Below are 20,338 nucleotides of genomic sequence, written 5' to 3' on the forward strand. Positions count from 1 at the left end.
ACATTGATTTGTGTAATCCAAAAAGGGATATTTTCGTGGGACTTCGTTCGAGTTTGGTTTGGACGAAAGCTACAGAGTCAGCGCTGACGTATCGTTCCCCAGCGGTGATTCAGACGAGATGGTGGCGTTGTTGGCCATCCCGTCAGCCACTTAAGGGTTTTGTGGTGGATGTTGCGAGTCGCCTTGTTGACAAAGGAGGGCTGACGCGTTACCATGGCGAAGGCTAAACACCCGCCCAACAACAACGCTGACGTTACTCCGTAGAGTCTGAGACCCTTGCTGCTCGCCTCTGGAATCCAAGTCCTTATCTCATTCACTCTGCTCTCCTCCTCGAGGATTGTTCCCGTCATATGGTTTAGTTTAGGCGATTTCACACTCGTCTGCTTTGAGAACACAGAGGGTCAAATATCTCATAGGTTTACAAAAGTGAGTGACCCGCCGTGCACACACACACACACACATACACACGCACACTGGCACACACACACACACACACACACACTAACAGCAACATGTGACCACAATGGTATGGATACAATGGTGGATGCATTGTACTGAGGTCCACCTAGCAGACATACAAAACAAGCCTACCTCCACCTATAGGCATTGTTCCTGCCATTGGGTTGGTTCAGTTTGCTGTGTTCTGTGGAATAAGTAAAATGACATCTCCATCATGTGTTCCCTTTTCACAGAAAACCCCTTAAAGCTATATTGTTATGGTTAAGTTTCAACTTAATTTGTGGAACCCAATTGCAAGTTGTCCATGTAGTCAATATTAATGAGTTATAAGGTCATAAGTTATCAAATACAACATTTCGTTTCCGGTGTCAGTATTATTGCTCTCATGAATCTAAAGCAAATAGACTCACAAATTTAATTTCACCATTTGATTAAATGCAATAACAGCGGCAAACTTCATCTGTGTGTAACGTGTGCTGCCTAGCGTGCGTGTGGTTCACAGAGAGCTCTGTGGGAATCAGATTAAGATCTGATAAGCCAAAGGAATGGATCCAAGAACAACACCACTACCAAACCCCAATCCCAGTCATTTCCTTTTATGTTTGTGAGCTTCTCCCTCCGCACATGTCTCCAGCCCCAGCGATGGATCTCCATGAAGCAGCCCCCCCTCCTGCCCCTTCTCTTCAGCCACGTCTGTTTACATGGTGTCTATATCAGAGGCTCTTCCATGTGGTGCCTCTACCGTGCAATGTTAAGGAGGCTTCTGGCATCTTGTGTGAGCTGCTACTATACCTGTGCTTTTTGTTGTGTGTCTGTGTCTGCGTGTCTGTGTGTGTGTGTGTGTGTGTGTGTGTGTGTGTGTGTGTGTGTGTGTGTGTGTGTGTGTGTGTATATCTGTGCGACCTGCGTGCCTGTATGTGTGTTTGTGTGTATGTGTGTGCGACCGGCGCTCGCATGTGTGTTTGTGTGTTTGTGTGTGTGTGTATCTCTGTGTGCAACCTGCTACGTGTGGGTTTGCGTGCATGTATGTGTGTGTGTGTGTGTGTGTGCGTGTGTGTGTGTGTGTGTGCTGCTTAGAGACCCCCACCTCCAAGCCAGCAGCTGCAGCCTCCACCCCGGCAGGCTCCTGGCCCCCAGCGCCGGGACCAGCCCCCCCAGCTCCTGCACCCCCAGCGACCCCCGCCCCAGCACCTCCCGCACCCCCAGCACCAGCAGCCGTCGGCGGGCCGCAGGTCGCACCGCACCCTCCCCAAGGACCAGACCCAGCTGCTGTCCCTGCAGCACGACCACCGCCACCGCGAGCGGGAGAGGGAGCGCGAGCGCGAGCGGCACAGGGAGCGGGAGCGCGAGCGGGCGAGAGAGAGGGAGCGGGAGAGGGAGCGACCGGCGCCCGGCGCCCAGAAGCTCGCTCACGGCGGCGCCCTGCTGCCCGTCGCCAAGCTGCTGCCTAGCTGCCCCGCCAGCAGCCAGCGCCGCGTGGTAAAACACCACCGCTTCAAAGCGCGCCCTCGTGTCCGCCGCTGATTAACACTCTGCCTCCCCCCACCCTCTTCCTCACCCTATGTGAGCCTCGCCGTGTCTTCTGCCTCTGTTGTGTTTGTCTCCTCCTGCTTCGTCTCACTCGAGGGTCCCCTTCTACCTTAGCCTTCTTTTTTTTCCTGCTTTTCCACATCAGTTTCCCCTTCCTGTTCAGATGCCTTCCCTCGACCAATCCGTTCAGTTTAATTAAAACACAAGTGTTCTCCATTTAGTGAGAGTGTGGAATGCTCCAAGCGCACCCTGTTTGATCTCCTTGATGAGCCATCGCTGTCTCTGGAGTTCTGCCCCGTCGGACATCATGCACGTCCCACATTTGTTTCCGCAGGGGCAATGGTTGCATTTCTGGGTCACACCTGTGCATGTCACGCGCTCGCATGCAGGCGTTCCTCCGCTGTTTAGCACATGGAGGTTTATTTTTCCAGGAGCCAGCCCGTGTGGATGTGTAGGTGCTCGGTGTGTCGGTGCTCAGTCCTGTCCAACTGTGCTGCTCTAGATGGAGCTCCAGGAGGCCAACCTGGCCAGGCTGCTGTCGGCGGCCGGTCTGCCAAGAGAGATGCACTCTCGGATGGGATCCGGGAGCAGCTCGAGCCCCTGCACCCCAGCCATGCAGAGAGCACACTTCAACCAGGTAAACCGCCACAGCGACGTCAGCGATAACACAGCCATATCCCGGTACTTAAAGGGGACATATTATGAATGCACACTTTTCCTGGGATTTGGGGTGTTGTTTTGGCTCTCTGGTGCTCCCATGCATACAAACTTTGAAAAAAGTCTGTACATGATTTTTTGAGTGAGATATGCATTTCTGAAAGTACCCCGCCTACCGTTACCAAACGAGCAAGTCAGTTTCGGCGCCCCCTCCTACGTAGGAAGGGGGCACAGCTGAATATTACCTCCCACTTCCCTACTCCCCTCCAATCAGAGCATAGCTAAGATTTTGTGGACCAGTGGACGAGCAGCTCCGGCAGGGGGAACTCGGTGGCAGCCCTGCACAGCTAAACTCCGGGAGTGCAATCCCTTTCATTATCGGACTGCTGCCAAAACTTCAGCGGCAGTTCGGCGGTGTACGCCGGGAGCTGAACTGCAGCCGAAGCTGGCAGAAGTCCGGCGGAAGTCCGGCAGCTCCGGTGCGGGGAGCTTGGCGGCAAGTCCGGCAGCTCAGCTCCCGGAGTACAATGTCGCGGTTCATGGACTTCAGAGAGTCATGGCCAAAGCTCCTTTCCCCCAATTCCTCTAAACCATGGCCGAGATATCCTCCACCTCGAGTCTTTACTTGTTGTGGAAGTGCCAGAGACATCAGAGGCAGTCTTTATGATTCATAATATCATCCAAGGCACACATAGCTTTTGGCCATGATATTAGATATAATATTATATAAATAGCCGTTTATAATATTATTATTATTATTATTATTATTATTATTATTATTATATTATATTATATGATATAGATATAGAGCTCCAGGAGTCCGCAAACGGCACCAATCCCTTCTCCTCCGTGGTTCAATCTTTCAGCTCATTGGTCAATGGGCAGCAGCTCATTTGCATTAAAGCTGCAGACACCACCAAGGGACTGAAACTATAAACTATGTTTACTTGTTGGGAAAACACCATAATATGTCTCCTTTGATGCTCGACAAGACATTTGAAATACATTCATGCCTTTCCACCTTTCGGGGCGGCATGTGGCTCAGGAGGTCGGACAGCTTGGTTGGTAACCGGAAGGTTGCTAGTTCGATCCCTGGCTCCTCCTAGCGGAGTGTCGAGGTGTCCCTGAGCGAGACGCCTCACCCTGCTGTTGCCAGTTCTCTGAGTGTAAAGCACTCTGAGTGACCACTGGTGACCACTGGCTGTTGTAAAGCACTTTGAGCGACCACTGGTTAGAAAAGCGCTTTATAAATGCAGTCCATTTACCATATCCCATGTATATCCCGTACAGAATGCTAATCTGCGCTCCAGCCGGGACGCCCCCCACAGCAGCTCCATGTCGGACATGGCCATCTCCCCTCTCGCCCCGTTCCGCCCAGCCGTCGCACCCGTCGGCCCCGTCTCCCCCACGCTCGACACCGTCTTCTGGGATTCTCATAAGCCCCCCAAGGTGGGTGCGCCGTCGGCTCAGTCACTGTTTATCGGTCGTCGCGTCCGCTAAGGTGATTCGCCTAGCTGGTTGTATGACTGGTTGGAGTGGTAACTAGCTGGTCGGTGGGCTAGGGATTGTCTTTTGAGCTGCGTGTCGGGTCAACCTTTTAGCGATGAGGAGTTGAGGATGTGCTGCTGTTCCTGATTGGTCAGCGTTCGGATATGAGTCGATCTTTATTGTACAGCGCATCATTAAAAATTGCGACAGAGTGCAGAAAAACGAGAGGAAACATGTCAAAAGAAAAAAGAAAACAGTGTGTGTGTTTGTGTGTGAAGTGCTGTTCGTTTTTCGGGGGAATTACTTGATTTCCCGATGAGGAAGTTGTGTGAAGTAATGTGTCCTGCCCAGCAGAGGAGGCGTGATGTCACAGCTGGCACAGAATGTCCTGGAACGCAAAGTGTCTCACCAGAGGCTGGGTGCACGCACGCGCTTGTGTGCACGCGTGCGTGTGTGTTCACAAGTTGTGGGGAGCTAATTGCCATTGATTGAAAACCCATTCCATTCCGTTTCAACCGGTGATAAAATACAGATTTAGATGTCTCTCTCTCTCTCTCTCTCTCTCTCTCTCTCTCTCTCTCTCTCTCTCTCTCTCTCTCTCTCTCTCCCTCTCCCTCTCCCTCTCTCTCTCTCTCTCTCTCTCTCTCTCTCTCTCTCTCTCTCTCTCTCTCTCTCTCTCTCTCTCTCCCTCTCCCTCTCCCTCCCTCCCTCTCCCTCTCCCTCCCTCTCTCTCCTTTACTAACCCAATATGCTGCAGGTGTATTCAGTGGGCCTGATGGAGCAGAAGCTCAGCGGGCGGTCTGTGTTGTTGTTCCACTAACAGCAGAGCATATGGAGCTGATGAAACAGTTAATAACTCCCGGCGCCCCCCCTGCTGGCTTCTTATGGGGCCTGTAAAGAACGCTAGCCTGTCTTCTGTTTAACGGTAACCCGAGGGGGCCCTGTGTTCCCCATCGACCATTCATAAATGAACCCTGGAAGCACGTTGAGAACCGGCCCGTGTGGGAGTGGACCGACGAGAGGCCAACCTCGGTCAGAACTGAGCCGCTGGGCGCTACGTGGTTCTGATCAGTGCTACGTGATTCCGCTGAGAGCTATGTTGTGCTGTGATGAGCGCTATGTGGTTCTGTTGAGCGCTACGTGGTTCTGTTAAGCAATACGTGGTTCTGGGGAGCAGGGCCAAAGGCAGCGGAGCGAGCTTGTATATGTCTGTGTGTGTGTGTGTGTGTGTCGGTGTCGGTGTCGGTGTCTACGTGTGTGTGAGCGTGTGTGCGTGTGTCTGTGTGTGTGTCTTTGTGTGCGTGCGTGCGTGTAACCGTGCGCGCGTGTGTGTGAGTGTTGGAACGATGATAGGCATTCTTCTCCGCACAGCTTGCTTCCTCTCTCGTCGTTGGGCGTGTCTTCCTTCCTCTCGGTTGTGGTCCCGCAACCCCAGGGACGAGAGGTCGAGAGGTCACCAGCTGGATGCAGAATGATTTGGGGTTGAACCGCGTCTCTCTCTGACGCCTGATAGATACCAGCTTCAGGGACGCAACATTTAGGAACTCGGCTTCTTTTGTCGAGAAGTACTTAAAACGATTTCACCTGTAAGTGTTTATTTAGTTATTGAGGTGTAACATTTCACAATGTTAATCCACTCAGAGGTACTCTCAGTGGTGCACTGCAGAGGAGTGTCTTGTTTCTTATTATTGAATTGCAGAACAAAAAATCCATCTGAAAAAAAGCAGAAGTCCTGATTTTTGAGACAAGCTCCTGTCACAGACTCATTTATGTTGATTCTACTTTAAAGGATGACATGGCATAAACAAAGAGAACAAAGCAAACTACCTGTTGTCGAACCCAAGGCCCCTGATATCAGTTCTACTGGTGGATAATGGTTAACTCTTGTTCTTCTCCAGGTTCCTGAACGCACTACTTCCAAGTTCTACTGTAAGGAGCTGGTTATGGGACACAAGAGGACATCTTCGAGGTACCCACAAACACACACAAACACTCACTCACTCTCACACACACACACACACACACAAACACACACACAAACACACACACACAAACACACACACACGCACATATAAGCACACACACACACACAAAAACGTATGAGCGTGCGCACACACACACACATACACACATACACACACACACACACGCAAAGACACACACACACATACACATTCACACACACACACACACACACATACAATCACACACACACACACACACAAAAGCAGAAATACATTCTCCGATGTCGTACAGTTGTAATACTTCACAGTGGTCTGTGTGTGGGTTTGGTCTATAATGACTGCGACAATTTTCATCAGATGTTATAACCACAGAAAACATTTCCCACAGCATGTGTCGATGGAAGTGTCGATGCAGGTCCACACACACAGTGATTATCTGTCACTTCTCTACTTGCATAGCTCGGTGACAGCAGTGTTGGGGGAACATTGAGGGTACTGTTTGCTTTATTGTGGCACTGAGGTAATTGAGGTTGGGAATGTCCGAAAGCAGCTTTGTCAAGCAAACTGTAGCGGCCTCTGGCATGCAGAGAACACTGATGGCTCTTCCTCCCTGGTTAACGCTCTACAGAGAACACTGAGGGCTCTTCCTCCCTGGTTAACGCTCTACAGAGAACACTGAGGGCTCTTCCTCCCTGGTTAACGCTCTACAGAGAACACTGAGGGCTCTTCCTCCCTGGTTAACGCTCTACAGAGAACACTGAGGGCTCTTCCTCCCTGGTTAACGCTCTACAGAGAACACTGAGGGCTCTTCCTCCCTGGTTAACGCTCTACAGGGAACGTTGAGGGGTCTTCCTCTGTGGTTAAGGCTCTACAGAGAACACTGAGGGCTCTTCCTCCCTGGTTAACGCTCTACAGGGAACGTTGAGGGGTCTTCCTCTGTGGTTAAGGCTCTACAAACAGAGAACACTATGGTGGTTAAGGCTCTATGAACAGAGAACACTATGGTGGTTAAGGCTCTACAAACAGAGAACACTATGGTGGTTAAGGCTCTACAAACAAAGAACACTATGGTGGTTAAGGCTCTACAAACAGAGAACATTGAGGGCCCTTCCTCCATGGGTTACGGCTCTGCAAACGGAGAACATTCAGGGCTCTTCGCCGCGGTTAAGGCTGTACAAACTGAGAACATTGAGGGCTCTTCGCCGCGGTTAAGGCTATACAAACTGAGAACATTGAAGGCTCTTCCTCCATGGGTTAAGGCTATACAAACTGAGAACATTGAGGGCTCTTCGCCGCGGTTAAGGCTATACAAACTGAGAACATTGAGGGCTCTTTCTCCGCGGTTAAGGCTGTACAAACAGAGAACATTGAGGACTCTTCCTCCGCGGTTAAGGCTGTACAAACTGAGAACATTGAGGGCTCTTCGCCGCGGTTAAGGCTATACAAACTGTGAATATTGAGGGCTCTTTCTCCGCGGTTAAGGCTGTACAAACAGAGAACATTGAGGGCTCTTCCTCCGGGCTCTACAATGGGCACTTGTCTCTGTTTAAGATGGCGTCGAACTAGCAGAGCAACGATCATGCGGAGCATGCCTTGCATAGTCTTAGAGATGGTACGCTTGATTGTGTTAAGAAAATAAAATGCCAACAACTCGCAGCAACTGTTTGTTGACACTATTTCGGTAAAGCACACTCACAGGCACAAGATCCCTGCTCCCTTTCTCTTTGTCCTCATCGCTCACTCTTTCTCTCTCGCACTGCAATCCCCCAAATGACTCTCCCAATCGGTCTCTCCCTCTGTTTCTATCTCTTTGTTTCCATCCTGGCTTTATCATCTTTTATGTCCCTCTCTCTCGACCAAGTTACTATTAATATCTCTGTTCCACCACCTTGCTACTGTAGTTTACCTAGATATATCTAGGTAAACTACTATATATATCTATATATATATAGATATATATAGATATAACAAGCTTTCTCTCTCACTCTGTCTCTCTCTCCGTCTCTCTATCTCTCTCTCTCTCCCTCTCTCTCCCTCTCTCTCTCTCTCTCTCTCTCTCTCTCTCTCTCTCTCTCTCTCTCTCTCTCTCTCTCTCTCTCTCTCTCTCTCTCTCTCTCTCTCTCTCTCTCTCACCCTCACTCTCACTCTCACTCTCTTTCTGTCTCTATGTCTCGAATGCATTACATCCTGTCTGCGTGTCTCTCTATCTCCATCTAGTGGCAGTCCTGTATTTGCGGAAAAGTTGACCTGGACGGTATCGCCGGGGGGCTCCAGCAACCATTCAGGTGAGGACACATACACAAAAACACACACACACACACACACACACACACACACACACACACACACACACACACACACACACACACACACACACACACACACACATACATGCACACACACACACACACGCACAAACACACACACACACACACACACACACACACACACACACACACACACACACACACACACACACACACACACACACGCACGCACGCACGCACGCACACACACGCACACAAAGGCATGCACACAAACACACACACACAAACACAAAGGCATGCACACAAACACCCACACTCAAACATGCACACACACACTCACACACTCACACACTCAAACTCACACCCACACATGCACTCACACACCCAAAGTCATGGACACACACACACACAGACAAACTACAATTGCGACCACCATTTAACTACACAACTCCTTTACGGTCTTATCTAGTATATTTGGGAGTAACTTGGTCCAGGGAATTTGTATTCGTATTGCATTCATATTATATTCTGTGTTACCCCTCAAAAGACCACTTGTGGCTGCAAGGAGAATTGAACATCGATTTTTTGCTTCACTGCTGTGAAATGGGGCGAAATCCTGGCTCTATTTTAGAGTCTATGTTTCAGACTGAGGGAGAGTGCAAGTGACAGCTAGTGTAAACTAGAAAGCCAAACATGTCCTAACTCTCAGTAGTCAGGGTCAATAGAAGGTTGTGTGTTTGTTTGTGAACTGCTTGTCTCCTATGTCGTCATTACTAAACATGCTTGCATCTAATCTGAGGATTTGACCTTTTGAATGAGTTGTGACTCCTATCTTGTGACTTAACGATCTGGGATGGAAAGTTTGCAAAACAGTTTCTTTGTGGTCTGCATTGTATGTGTGGGCGGACACGTGCGTGTTTGTGTGTGTGTGTGTTTGTGTGTGCGTGTGCATATGCGTGCATGTGTGTCTGTGTGTTTATGTTAGCCCACCAAAGTTGCCCTCGTCATCACCCCACACATCATAAACTCTCACTTAGCTCATAGCTTACTTTGCTTTCTTAGTTCTCAGCAAACAAACACACTCTCTCTCTCTCTCTCTCTCTCTCTCTCTCTCTCTCTCTCTCTCTCTCTCTCTCTCTCTCTCTCTCTCTCTCTCTCTCTCTCTCTCTCTCTCTCATACAAACACAGCCCTATTGCACGGTCTGAAGTGGTCCTGTAAACCAAAACAGACCCACACAAACGCCCACCAGCATGCACACACTCATGCACACTCCAAAAGTCAGCGAGAGAAAAGAGTAGAACAACTATTCAAAGCTCTTGTCTTAGATTCCCTCCTATCCTTCTCCCTCCTCTCTCTCCCTCCCCCTCCTCTCCCTCCCCTCCTCTCCCTCCACTCCCTCTCCTCCTCTCCCTCTCCCTCCTCTCTCCCTCTCACTCTCTTTCCTCTCCCTCTCCCTCCTCTCCCTCTCTCTCTCCTCTCCTCTCCTCTCCCTCCTCTCCCTCCTCTCCCTCCTCTCCCTCTCTCTCTCCCTCTCCCTCCCTCTCACTCTTTATCTCCCACTCCCGTCCGCTCCGTGTGTGGTCACCAGGAAGCAGCAGTTGTAACGTGTAGTGACAGAGAGAGGGAGAGATAGAGAGAGATAGAGAGAGACAGAGCGCTAGAGAGAGGGGGCGGAGGAGGCGTGTAAGATGGGTTCAGTGTCTCAAAGTGCCTCTCTCGGGGTCAAGCAGGGAGTGGAATGGCTTCTGGGGCTTCCTGCTGTGAGCGCCTGCAAACACAAACACACTTGCACGCAAACACACGCACACAAACACACACACACAAACAAACACAAACAGACAGAGTCATACTTATGCACGCACACATACACACACACACAAGGCCAAACGCACACGCACGCAAACAAACACAAAAACGCACACACACACACAGAAACGCACGCACACACACACACACAAACACGGATACGCACTTCCCAATCTCCATCACATCAGACTTGTGGGGCCTCAAGGAACTTTTCCCGCTTGTCTTCCAAACTGTTAAATGCACTTTTTGATTTCCTAGAAGGCAAGTATAAAGAGTTGCGGGGCGGGAAATGAAAAGGTGTGACATGAAGTCACAGTTGTATTTCACCTGGTGCTTTTATCTAATATCAACCTGGTGTCCTTAAAGCCGGCAGCTGAGGTCTTTCCTGAGGGGCGCTTCAAGTGGAGAGTTCACGTGTAGTTGTGTTTCTTTAAAAGAAAGGCTAGCATCCCTATAGCTTGGGGCATGGGCCCTTTATTTACTGTGCCAAGACAATGCATAATGTACCACACATTAAATTCATGGAGAATTGATTTGTGTTTGTGCCTCTTTGGTTTTGGTCTGTGTGTGTGGGTACATGTGTGTGTGCGGGTGCATGTGTTTGTGTGGGTGCATGTGCGTGTGTGTGTGTGTGTGTGTGTGTGTGTGTGTGTGTGTGTGTGTGTGTGTGTGTGTGTGTGTGTGTGTGTGTGTGTGTGTGTGTGTGTGTGTGTGTTTGTGTGTGTGTCTGTGGGTCTGTGTGTCTGTGTGTCAAGGTTACTTTAACCTGGAGAGCCCCCTCCTGCAGCAGCGTCTGCAGCAGCAGAGGAGACCGCAGGACGGCTCCCCCGGTGGACCAGCTCAGGTACTGCAGGCTTAGGCCGCTCCAATGGCTGTGACCGTCTCTTGTAATGGGAATATTGATGACATTTTGTTTCATTTTTCTTTCTCCAAAACAAACACAATCTTACACACACAGGGTATACGACCCTCTGCTGGGCGGCACAACAAGGTGGCAGAATACTCTTCGTCAAGCGACGAGCTGGGCAGCAGTGACGAAGAGGAGAGCACCAGGTGAGGAACGCTGGTTAATAGGTCGTTCCTCCACTTCCTGTGGGGTTTCATCAACACTTACACGTCTTAGCAGTTCATTGAGTTCAACTTCATCGAGACAAGTTTGGTAACACTCTCTGAGCGACACCGCTTGAGCATCAGTTAATACACACATGAACACACCGATGGCGGAATCAACCGAGCAAGGCGACAGCCGACTCGTCAGGAGCGGTCAGGGTGAGGTGCGTTGCTCAGGGACACCTCGACACTCTAGCTAGGACGAGCCAGGGATCGAACGAGCAACCTACCGGTTACAAGTCAACCTGCTCTACCTCCTGAGCTAAGCCGTCACCCAAAATGGCAAAAAGTTACTCAAGTTACACTTAACATCCACAGGCCCAACGTGGTTATTTCATGACAGTTCCCCGATCTCAGTCTCACACAGGGAGGGGTTCTGAAACACGCCCTACAGGTGAGGCATTTTTGAAGATCTGTGTTTTCTTTCATTGCCAGGTCTGCCCTGTCCAACGGGCAAGGCCGACATTTCCGAGGGATTCCCGACGGCATTGTACTACAACCTCACCACAACCTCAACCAGGTAGCGTGCACGTCAGGCACTTTACACACACACACGCATACACACACACAGTTACTCATGCACACTAAAAAACACACAAGGTAGAGGCTGCCTATCACGTAAATACACACACACACATTGACACACACAAAAAAGCGTCTGCCTCTCTCACAAATAAACACAAACATATGCAGAAATATACAGTACGTAAGCATATACACACACACGCTGCACACACACAGTGTGTTAGCATTGCTGTCCTTCCATGTCACACCACTAGGTGCTGCTGTGACCATGCAGCTGGCAGCATGGGGTTTTGATTCATTTGCAAAACGAAAGAAGCCAGTTGTTTAAAAGAGAAGAAGAGTGCATGCAAACACAACTCAGAGCAAAAGCTCCAACAAATACATGTCACAAAGCACACAACGTACCGATTATTATTTTATTGGTTATGGGGCCGTGGTACACTCTGACAACCTGTGTGTGTGTGTGTGTGTGTGTGTGTGTGTGTGTGTGTGTGTGTGTGTGTGTGTGTGTGTGTGTGTGTGTGTGTGTGTGTGTGTGTGTGTGTGTGTGTGTGTGTGTGTGTGTGTGTGTATGTGTGTGTGTGTGTGTGTGTGTGTGTGTGCGCGTGCGTTGTAGAACGTCGCGCGGGGCCCAGATGACACGTACATGCTGCCGGACCTGCTGCAGAAGACCCACCCCCCGTCGGGCCCCGGGGGGCCGGACCCCCGCGCCCAGCAGCAGCAGCAGAGGGACCTGGCCTACTCCCAGTCCCCCACCGCCGTACGCCCCCCCCAGCACCCAGAGCCCGTACGTAGGGCCCCCAGGGAGACACGCAGGGGGGAGAGACACACAGGGGGAGAGAGAGGGAGACACACAGGGGGGAGAGACACACTGGGGGACAGAGAGGGAGACACGCAGGGGGGGAGAGACACACCGGGGAAGAGAGACACACCGGGCGAGAGAGACACCGGGGAGAGAGACACCTGGACGGAGAGAGGGAGAGAGAGAGAGAGAGAGAGAGAGAGAGAGAGAGAGAGAGAGAGAGAGAGAGAGAGAGAGGGAGAGAGAGAGAGAGATAGACAGACGGATCCACAGAAGGATAGGCAGACCGAGAGCCAAGGGGATAGCGAGAGAGAGGGATAGACAGACAGACGAAGGGATAGATGGATAGATAAACAGATAGAGGGATAGACAGACAGACAGAAAGAAAACAGACAGAGGGATAGACAAACTTATGGATGGGTAGACAGAGAGAGGGATAGTCTGACAAACAGAGGGCTAGACAGATGGATAGAAGACAGAGAGAGGGATAGAACGACATACATAGAAATAGACAGACAGACAGACAGGCAGACAGACAGAGAGAAGGAAAGACAGGCAGACCAAATATAATCTACATTTTCATAGGAACTCATCCATCCGTCTGTCGAAACAAATGTTTTTTTATGATGGAGGCAAGCTTTTGTATTATTCATCTACCAATCTGCCACTAGACAACACCTCCAACCGAGAATCAAACACATTATTGGTGACGATTGGTTATATCCTGTGTGTCACAGGCAGAGGCACCTTCACAGATTATTATTATTATCAGATGCAATGAATATAAATGTCATAGAAATGCAAATGCCACATTTATTTTTGTGAAATATGTTTACTTATCTAAGGTGACTAAAGCTATGTACAGTATGTGAGGCAGCCCGCTTGGTATCTGAGTACTTTATGTTCCACTGCCTGCCATTGATTGGTCCTGGTGTCTGTCACAGGCCCCCGGCAGCCCCACTGCTAAGAGCCCCTCCTCTCCCCTCTCACCTTTCATCGACCCCAGGCTGCTGCAGTTAGCCCCGCCCTGCAGCCCCAGTGAGTGCACACGCACGCACGCACGCACGCACGCACGCACGCACGCACGCACGCACGCACACACACACACACACACACACACAGGCACGCACGCACGCACGCACACACACACACACACACACACACACACACACACACACACACACTCACATGCACACACACACACACACACACACACACACTCACATGCACACACATACACACAAACACACACACACACACACATATACCATACAGACACAGACACATACACACACATAAACACACATACACACACATGCACACACACGCACACGCATACACAGACACACACAAACTCACACAACCACAAATTCGCTCAAAATAAGAGCAAATTTGTGAAAAGAGACAAGGAAATGCCGGTTGCCAGCTATGGAAGAACAACTAAGTGAGAACAACAGAGAAACTGACTAACAAAGGAAGGAAAGCAGTCTCAGAGCGGTTGTAGGCTGTGTTTAAGATTACTGTTCTTCATTGCTTCACTGTTGGCAACCTCACTTCTCTGGCAAAAACTTTTATTTCTGAATACTTATGTCGGTTATACAGATGTAATAAAACTGATGTTGGTATATACAAATTAACAAATTATGTATAGGTCATTTGAACAGCCGAGGAAAGTGCAAAGTGCTAATGTCATCTTTTATCTGACAGTAGCTACATATAAGTCTCGACAGTCTCAACGCTTGTGTGTTGGAGTTGTTGAGCTATACATGAAATTATTGTTATTTTATTTTCTCTCTAAACGTATCCCCCCCCGTGCAGCAAGCAGCAGGCCTGAGCCAATCAGAAGGCAAAACCACAGGAAGGGCTCTGTGGTGAACGTGAACCCCACCAACATCCGCCCACAGAGTGACACGCCCGAGATCCGCAAGTACAAGAAGAAGTTCAACACCGAGGTCCTCTGCGCCGGCCTCTGGGGTTTGTAGTTCTCTTTCACCGCTGGGTTGTAGTTCCTGAGTCGCACATGTAGGCGTGCCCAGTTAACCTGTGGATTTTAATGATGAATGGATTGGTGTCGGATTAAATCTAGTCATTATTATTCAGTATGCTTTCATCATGTGTGATACTCTCACTCAAGGCACAAAGAAACGTTTTTGTAGCTGGTACTGCTTTGATATTGCTCAAAAAAATATAGAATGAGTTTCTGTGCACGGTCCTGGTCGGCCCTTGTAGACAATATATACGCTTTTAAGGAAACGTGGCTCTTATCAAAGCATTTTCAGCGTTGGTTGACGGAACGGCAAATGGTTGCTTTTGTAAGCGGTTGTAGACGTATAATAGTTCACACACACACACACGCATACAGCAGCAGAAGACCCAGGCCGTGGGCGAATCCCCCAGCTCACCAGGAGCATTCAGGGGTCACTATTCTTCAGGGGTCATGTGTCTGACTCAAGGACTTGTACTTCCAAGCCAGGGCAGTCAATGAGAAACCATCCAGTTATTGCTAGCGAACCTCTATAATCCTCAGTGTGGCTCCGTTTGGAATGGATAGATCAGGAGGGAAATGATTGAACACAAATCTTAGGGTGCTCAGTTAGAACGTGATAGGATGGAAAGAGCAGAAAAGAGCAAAATTTGGCAAGATATATCCTGATTGGTCAGAGATGAAGTGGGAGCGGTCTAAAAACTTTTAACGGTTCACACAGAGGCAGAGGCAATCAACGGTCAATGAGCTCAATCTCCTTTCCTATCAGCTCATTCTCATTTCTCTCACTCAACGCTGACGGATGGCTGCGGCACTTCTGACGAATGACGCTTAAATAGTAGCTGATGTATCACAGAGCACTCTGATGCATCCTAGCTGTGGCTGTCCAGTGTCTGTACCTGAGGACGATGACTGACGGCTGCTGTCCCTGTGCTGTCGCTGTGTAGGGGTGAACCTCCTGGTGGGGACCGAGAGTGGCCTGTGGCTTCTGGACCGCAGTGGCCAGGGCAAGGTCTACTCCCTCATCAGCCGCCGGCGCTTCCAGCAGATGGACGTGCTGGAGGGCCTCAACGTCCTCATCACCATATCAGGTGGGTCCCCCGCACGGGGCCCGGCCCCGGGAGGTCGCACCTCCAAACCCGGGTTGGAATCGAGGATTTTTATTTATCATTACTCTCCATATCTCTGTCTGTCTCTCCCACTCTCTCGCTGTATATATATATATATATATATATATATATATATATATATATATATATATACATATACATATAATATTTATTTAATTATTATTATTTTATATGTATATATGACTGTTTTCAATTGTACAATATTTTTCTTGTTTGAACTTTATTATACAAATCGACAGAAACACCCTAAACAACTCATGTGCCTGCGTGTGTGTGCCTGTGTGTGTGTGTGTGCGCGCGTGTGTGTGTGTGTGTGCAGGGAAGAAGAACAAGCTGCGGCTTTACTACCTGTCGTGGCTGAGGAACAAGATCCTGCACAACGACCCCGAGGTGGAGAAGAGGCAGGGCTGGACGTCGGTGGGCGACCTGGAGGGATGTGTGCACTACAAAGTCGGTGAGGAGGACACCCTGCTGCCCCTGCCTGCTCCATACACTCTGTTCTGTTCCCACGGCGTTTGACTGACCGGGCAGGTCTATTTATACAGCGGACCTCAACGCACAAGGCCATTCCTAGGGCTCTACCAAGGCCAGGATTACAAACATTAACTAACCTTAAATCGTCACTATGCTGCTTTCCTGCTGCAGACATTAACTCCATAAGAAAGATTATCTGAGCTGGAACAGTTCTAAACAATTAAAACTCGCCCATCCATCAATCAAGAAGCCACCCAGGGAATCTTTCTCTATAAATCGTTTTATTCTGGTTTATTCACTTTTACTCATGCAGATGTTTTTATGTTATTTTATTGGACCTGTCTTCAACCAGGAAGTCCCTTTAGATTAAAATATCTCTTAACCGAGCCGAGAGAGGCCACCAGTACAAGGTTACAAGAATATAAAATAGAGTATGTTGAAACACATTGAGGAAAATAGAGCATGATAAATACAGAAAAACAGTCAACAGACACAAAAATTTACTTTGGAAAAGCAGTTGCACTCTTCTTTTTTAATCAAAGCTGGGAACTCTCCCAGGGAGACAAAATCATTGAGCTATGGTGATATTATGGCCTGACCACGGCGAAAAATAGAAGCGAAGAGAGAGTTCCAAGCAAACCCTGGCTACCATAGAGAAGCCATCAGGTGGAGTTAAAATCACAAGAGCTGCTGGTGAGTGATAGGAAACTGCAGTCATGAAGAGAGCTTGCCAAGTTTGGCTTTCTTATAAAAGATCGACCAATGCCAATGTCTCTAGGCTTATGGAAGTACACAGACATGTGAGTGGTACAATGAGTTTGATATGAGGGGCAGAGAACTGCGGTACACAGAGTCTGGACAGTGAAGTGTGGAGAAGGAAGTAGGCTTGTAAATAATGTCCCCATAGTCTAGAGAACACTTAAAGGGGTATTTCGGAATTTTGTACATAGGGCCTGATTCCCAAGTTAGCCTTGGTGTTCTTTATCATTGGAGTCAGTTTTCAACACATTTCATTCAGTCCTTCTAGTTGCAGAGTTTGTTCGTGCTAGGCTAGCGCACGGCAACGGGCAATAATATCCTGCTAATAAAACAGTCTTACCCATTCCACAGTACACCCGAGGCAAATCAACTATGACGCCAGACGGTCGATGTAAATGTCTGTGTTGATAGAATAATGTTAGAAGTAAAACCACCCTTGCATTGCATTGCATTTTGAGGGACTTGCTGTGTCTCAGCAGCAGTGTTATATTCCTGGTAGTAGGCTACGGCAGCGGCGGACTGATACCTAGGTTAAATTCCGCTGCTGCTGAGAAAGTAGTCCTCAAAATGCGATGATTCATGCGATGCGAGGTTAGTTTTATTTCTATGATTATTCTATCAACACAGACATTTACATCTATAGTCTTGCGTTATAATTGATAAACCTCGGGTTTACTGTGGAGTGGTTAAGACTGTTTTATTAGCAGGCTAGTATTGCCCTTTGCCGTGCGCTAGCCTAGCACGAGCGAACTCTGCAACTAGAAGGACTGAATGAAATGTGTTGAAAACTGACTCCAATGATAAAGAACACCAAGGCTAACTTGGGAATCAGGCCCTATGTCCAAAATTCCGAACTACCCCTTTAAGAGTGTATCCTGACCAAGGCTTTGATTAACTGCTACATGACGGCAGTTTATAGTCCCGCCATGACGTCCTCATAGTTCTGTTATCAACAGAGATTCATTTGTTAGCAAACTGGGAAAGTACACTACCAATATGAGTGTGTTTCTAATAAATATGCGTTTGGATTTGTCTGCAGTGCGGTACGAGAAGATCAAGTTCTTGGTGATTGCGTTGAAGAGCGCGGTGGAGGTCTACGCCTGGGCTCCTAAACCCTACCACAAGTTCATGGCCTTCAAGGTCAGTCCAGCTCTCTGCTCATGGGTCATGGCACCCAAAGGAACGTTTGCGATTCTGCGTTTCAAATCAAAGCTTCTGCCGTATTCAGGCCATCACTCTTACGGTCATCTTCTATGTCATCTTGATCTAGGACAAACCGTAGGGAGAAACGTTCTAATAGGGTCACCTCATCTCTCTCTCTCTCTCTCTCTCTCTCTCTCTCTCTCTCTCTCTCTCTCTCTCTCTCTCTCTCTCTCTCTCTCTCTCTCTCTCTCTCTCTCTTTCCGTCACTCTCTTGCTTTCTGTCTCATTCAATCCCTCACAAAGACACGCATACACACACGTACACACACACACACACACACACACACACACACACACACACACACACACACACACACACACACACACACACACACACACACACACACACACACACACACACACACACACACACACACACACACACACACACACACAGCCATCATCCTAGCTGTGCCCCATTTCTTCAGACTCCTCTGTGGCCTGAGCTACTTTCCTTCTTGCTGTCCTAGCTTTTGTCCTCCGAAAAGTTAGTTCTGCTGCTGAGGGACACACCTGTTAGATGGCAGACAGACGATCCCCTCTGAAGTCACACCAATATGTTGTTTGTCTAACTAGTTTTCTATTTACTGCTGTGCTTATCCACTTCCAATTTGATTATTTTTTCAATGTGTGTGTGTGTGTTCTTGCGTGTTTGTCTGTGTCTGTTTGTTTGTTTGTGTGTTTCTGTGTGTGTGTGTGTGTGTGTGTGTGTGTGTGTGTGTGTGTGTGTGTGTGTGTGTGTGTGTGTGTGTGTGTGTGTGTGTGTGTGTGTGTTTTTGCATGTGTTTGTTTGTTTATGTGTGTGTGTGTGTGTGTGTGTGTGTGTGTGTGTGTGTGTGTGTGTGTGTGTGTTTTTGCATGTGTTTGTTTGTTTATGTGTGTGTGTGTGTGTGTGTGTGTGTGTGTGTGTGTGTGTGTGTGTGTGTGTGTGTGTGTGTGTGTGTGTGTGTGTCTGTGTGTGTGTGTGTGTGTGTGTGTGTGTGTGTGTGTGTCTGTGTGTGTGTGTGTGTGTGTGTGTGTGCGTGTGTTTGTTTGTTTGTTTGTGTGTGTGTGTGTGTCCAGTCCTTCTGCCCGCTGCCCCAGAGACCCCTGTCCGTTGACCTGACGGTGGAGGAGGGTCAGAGGTTAAAGGTCATCTACGGATCACTGTCGGGCTTCCACGCCATCGACGTGGACTCTGGAACGCCGTACGACCTCTACCTGCCCACTCACGTAAGACCCCGCCGTCCCGTCTGTCCGTCCGTCCCTCTGTCTGTCCGTCCATATCTCTGTCCATTCTGCCCAAACCTCAGTCGGTACACAACGGTGAATCAAAGGCCAAAGGTCAAAGTGTTCTATTGTCCTTCTGTACATTGAGGTTAATTTCGACCTGGCAGGCAAACAGGAGGCATGAAAGATTGAAAAGATACGGCAAGAAGTGCAAAATAATAACACATACATAATAAATAATATTAAAAATAATGTAAAATAAATAAAACATAGGAACACTAGCAACAGTTCCAGGGAATGTAAATATGTAAACAATTAAACAACCGTCCAATACTGTTATGCAATACAAAGAGGAATATATATATCTAAAGTGGAATATGCTGATGAATTTATCCATAAATAGTTTAAGGTCATGTACATTTAATGTACATAAGTGTTCATGTGATCACTATGTTCAACATGGTCGGTGTTGGGTGAGAGGCCTGGTTGCCTGGGGGTAAAATACTGGTAGCATGAGCCTGTGTGCTTGGGTAACGTCTCCCAGATGGCAGCAGTGTGAGAGGTCTATGGCCAGGGTGGCTGTGGTCAACGTGTGGTAGATACCTTCAAAGAGGGGAGCCGGCCTGGGATGATGGCCCTGCTGTCTCCCCCCCCCCTCTGAAGGGCTCAGCGATCAGCAGCGGAGCAGTAGACTCATGGGGTCCTTATAGTGGATGGCAGTACATGGAAAACCGGGGTTTGACCCCCAACTCAGGTCCGGTCCCTGTGGAGGTTCCTTGCCCTCTACGCCCTGGTAGCGGTCATTAGACCGGCACGTATTCATACGAGTAAGGAGATAGTAACCTGTTTGAATTGCTCCTCTCGTCCGTTTCAACAGAATCATTCTCTACCTTTTGGCTGCATATGTTTGGCGGCATATGTCTCAGGAGGTAGAGCGGGTTGGCTGGTAACCGGAAAGTTGCTAGTTCGA

At 48.8% G+C, this 20,338-nt stretch overlaps 1 protein-coding gene across 2 annotated transcripts in view; it reads left to right on the forward strand.

Moving 5' to 3' along the window:
• Positions 1-20,338, forward strand: part of si:zfos-2326c3.2 (misshapen-like kinase 1) — a 64,219-nt gene that overhangs the window by 33,576 nt on the left and 10,305 nt on the right. The window contains exons 15-29 of one of the 2 annotated variants that reach the window (XM_056599849.1): positions 1,537-1,938; positions 2,492-2,626; positions 3,937-4,095; positions 6,033-6,103; positions 8,316-8,383; positions 10,928-11,016; positions 11,131-11,225; positions 11,718-11,802; positions 12,424-12,594; positions 13,554-13,647; positions 14,428-14,583; positions 15,541-15,684; positions 16,043-16,177; positions 17,996-18,096; positions 19,222-19,371. In XM_056599849.1, the coding sequence (XP_056455824.1) occupies positions 1,537-1,938; positions 2,492-2,626; positions 3,937-4,095; positions 6,033-6,103; positions 8,316-8,383; positions 10,928-11,016; positions 11,131-11,225; positions 11,718-11,802; positions 12,424-12,594; positions 13,554-13,647; positions 14,428-14,583; positions 15,541-15,684; positions 16,043-16,177; positions 17,996-18,096; positions 19,222-19,371 (2,055 nt within the window). The remainder of the gene's footprint in view (positions 1-1,536; positions 1,939-2,491; positions 2,627-3,936; positions 4,096-6,032; positions 6,104-8,315; positions 8,384-10,927; positions 11,017-11,130; positions 11,226-11,717; positions 11,803-12,423; positions 12,595-13,553; positions 13,648-14,427; positions 14,584-15,540; positions 15,685-16,042; positions 16,178-17,995; positions 18,097-19,221; positions 19,372-20,338) is intronic. The other variant, XM_056599850.1, reaches the window with a different exon arrangement.

The sequence above is a fragment of the Gadus chalcogrammus genome, chromosome 10 (genome assembly GCF_026213295.1).
Source record: "Gadus chalcogrammus isolate NIFS_2021 chromosome 10, NIFS_Gcha_1.0, whole genome shotgun sequence".
Taxonomy (NCBI): Eukaryota; Metazoa; Chordata; class Actinopteri; order Gadiformes; family Gadidae; genus Gadus; species Gadus chalcogrammus.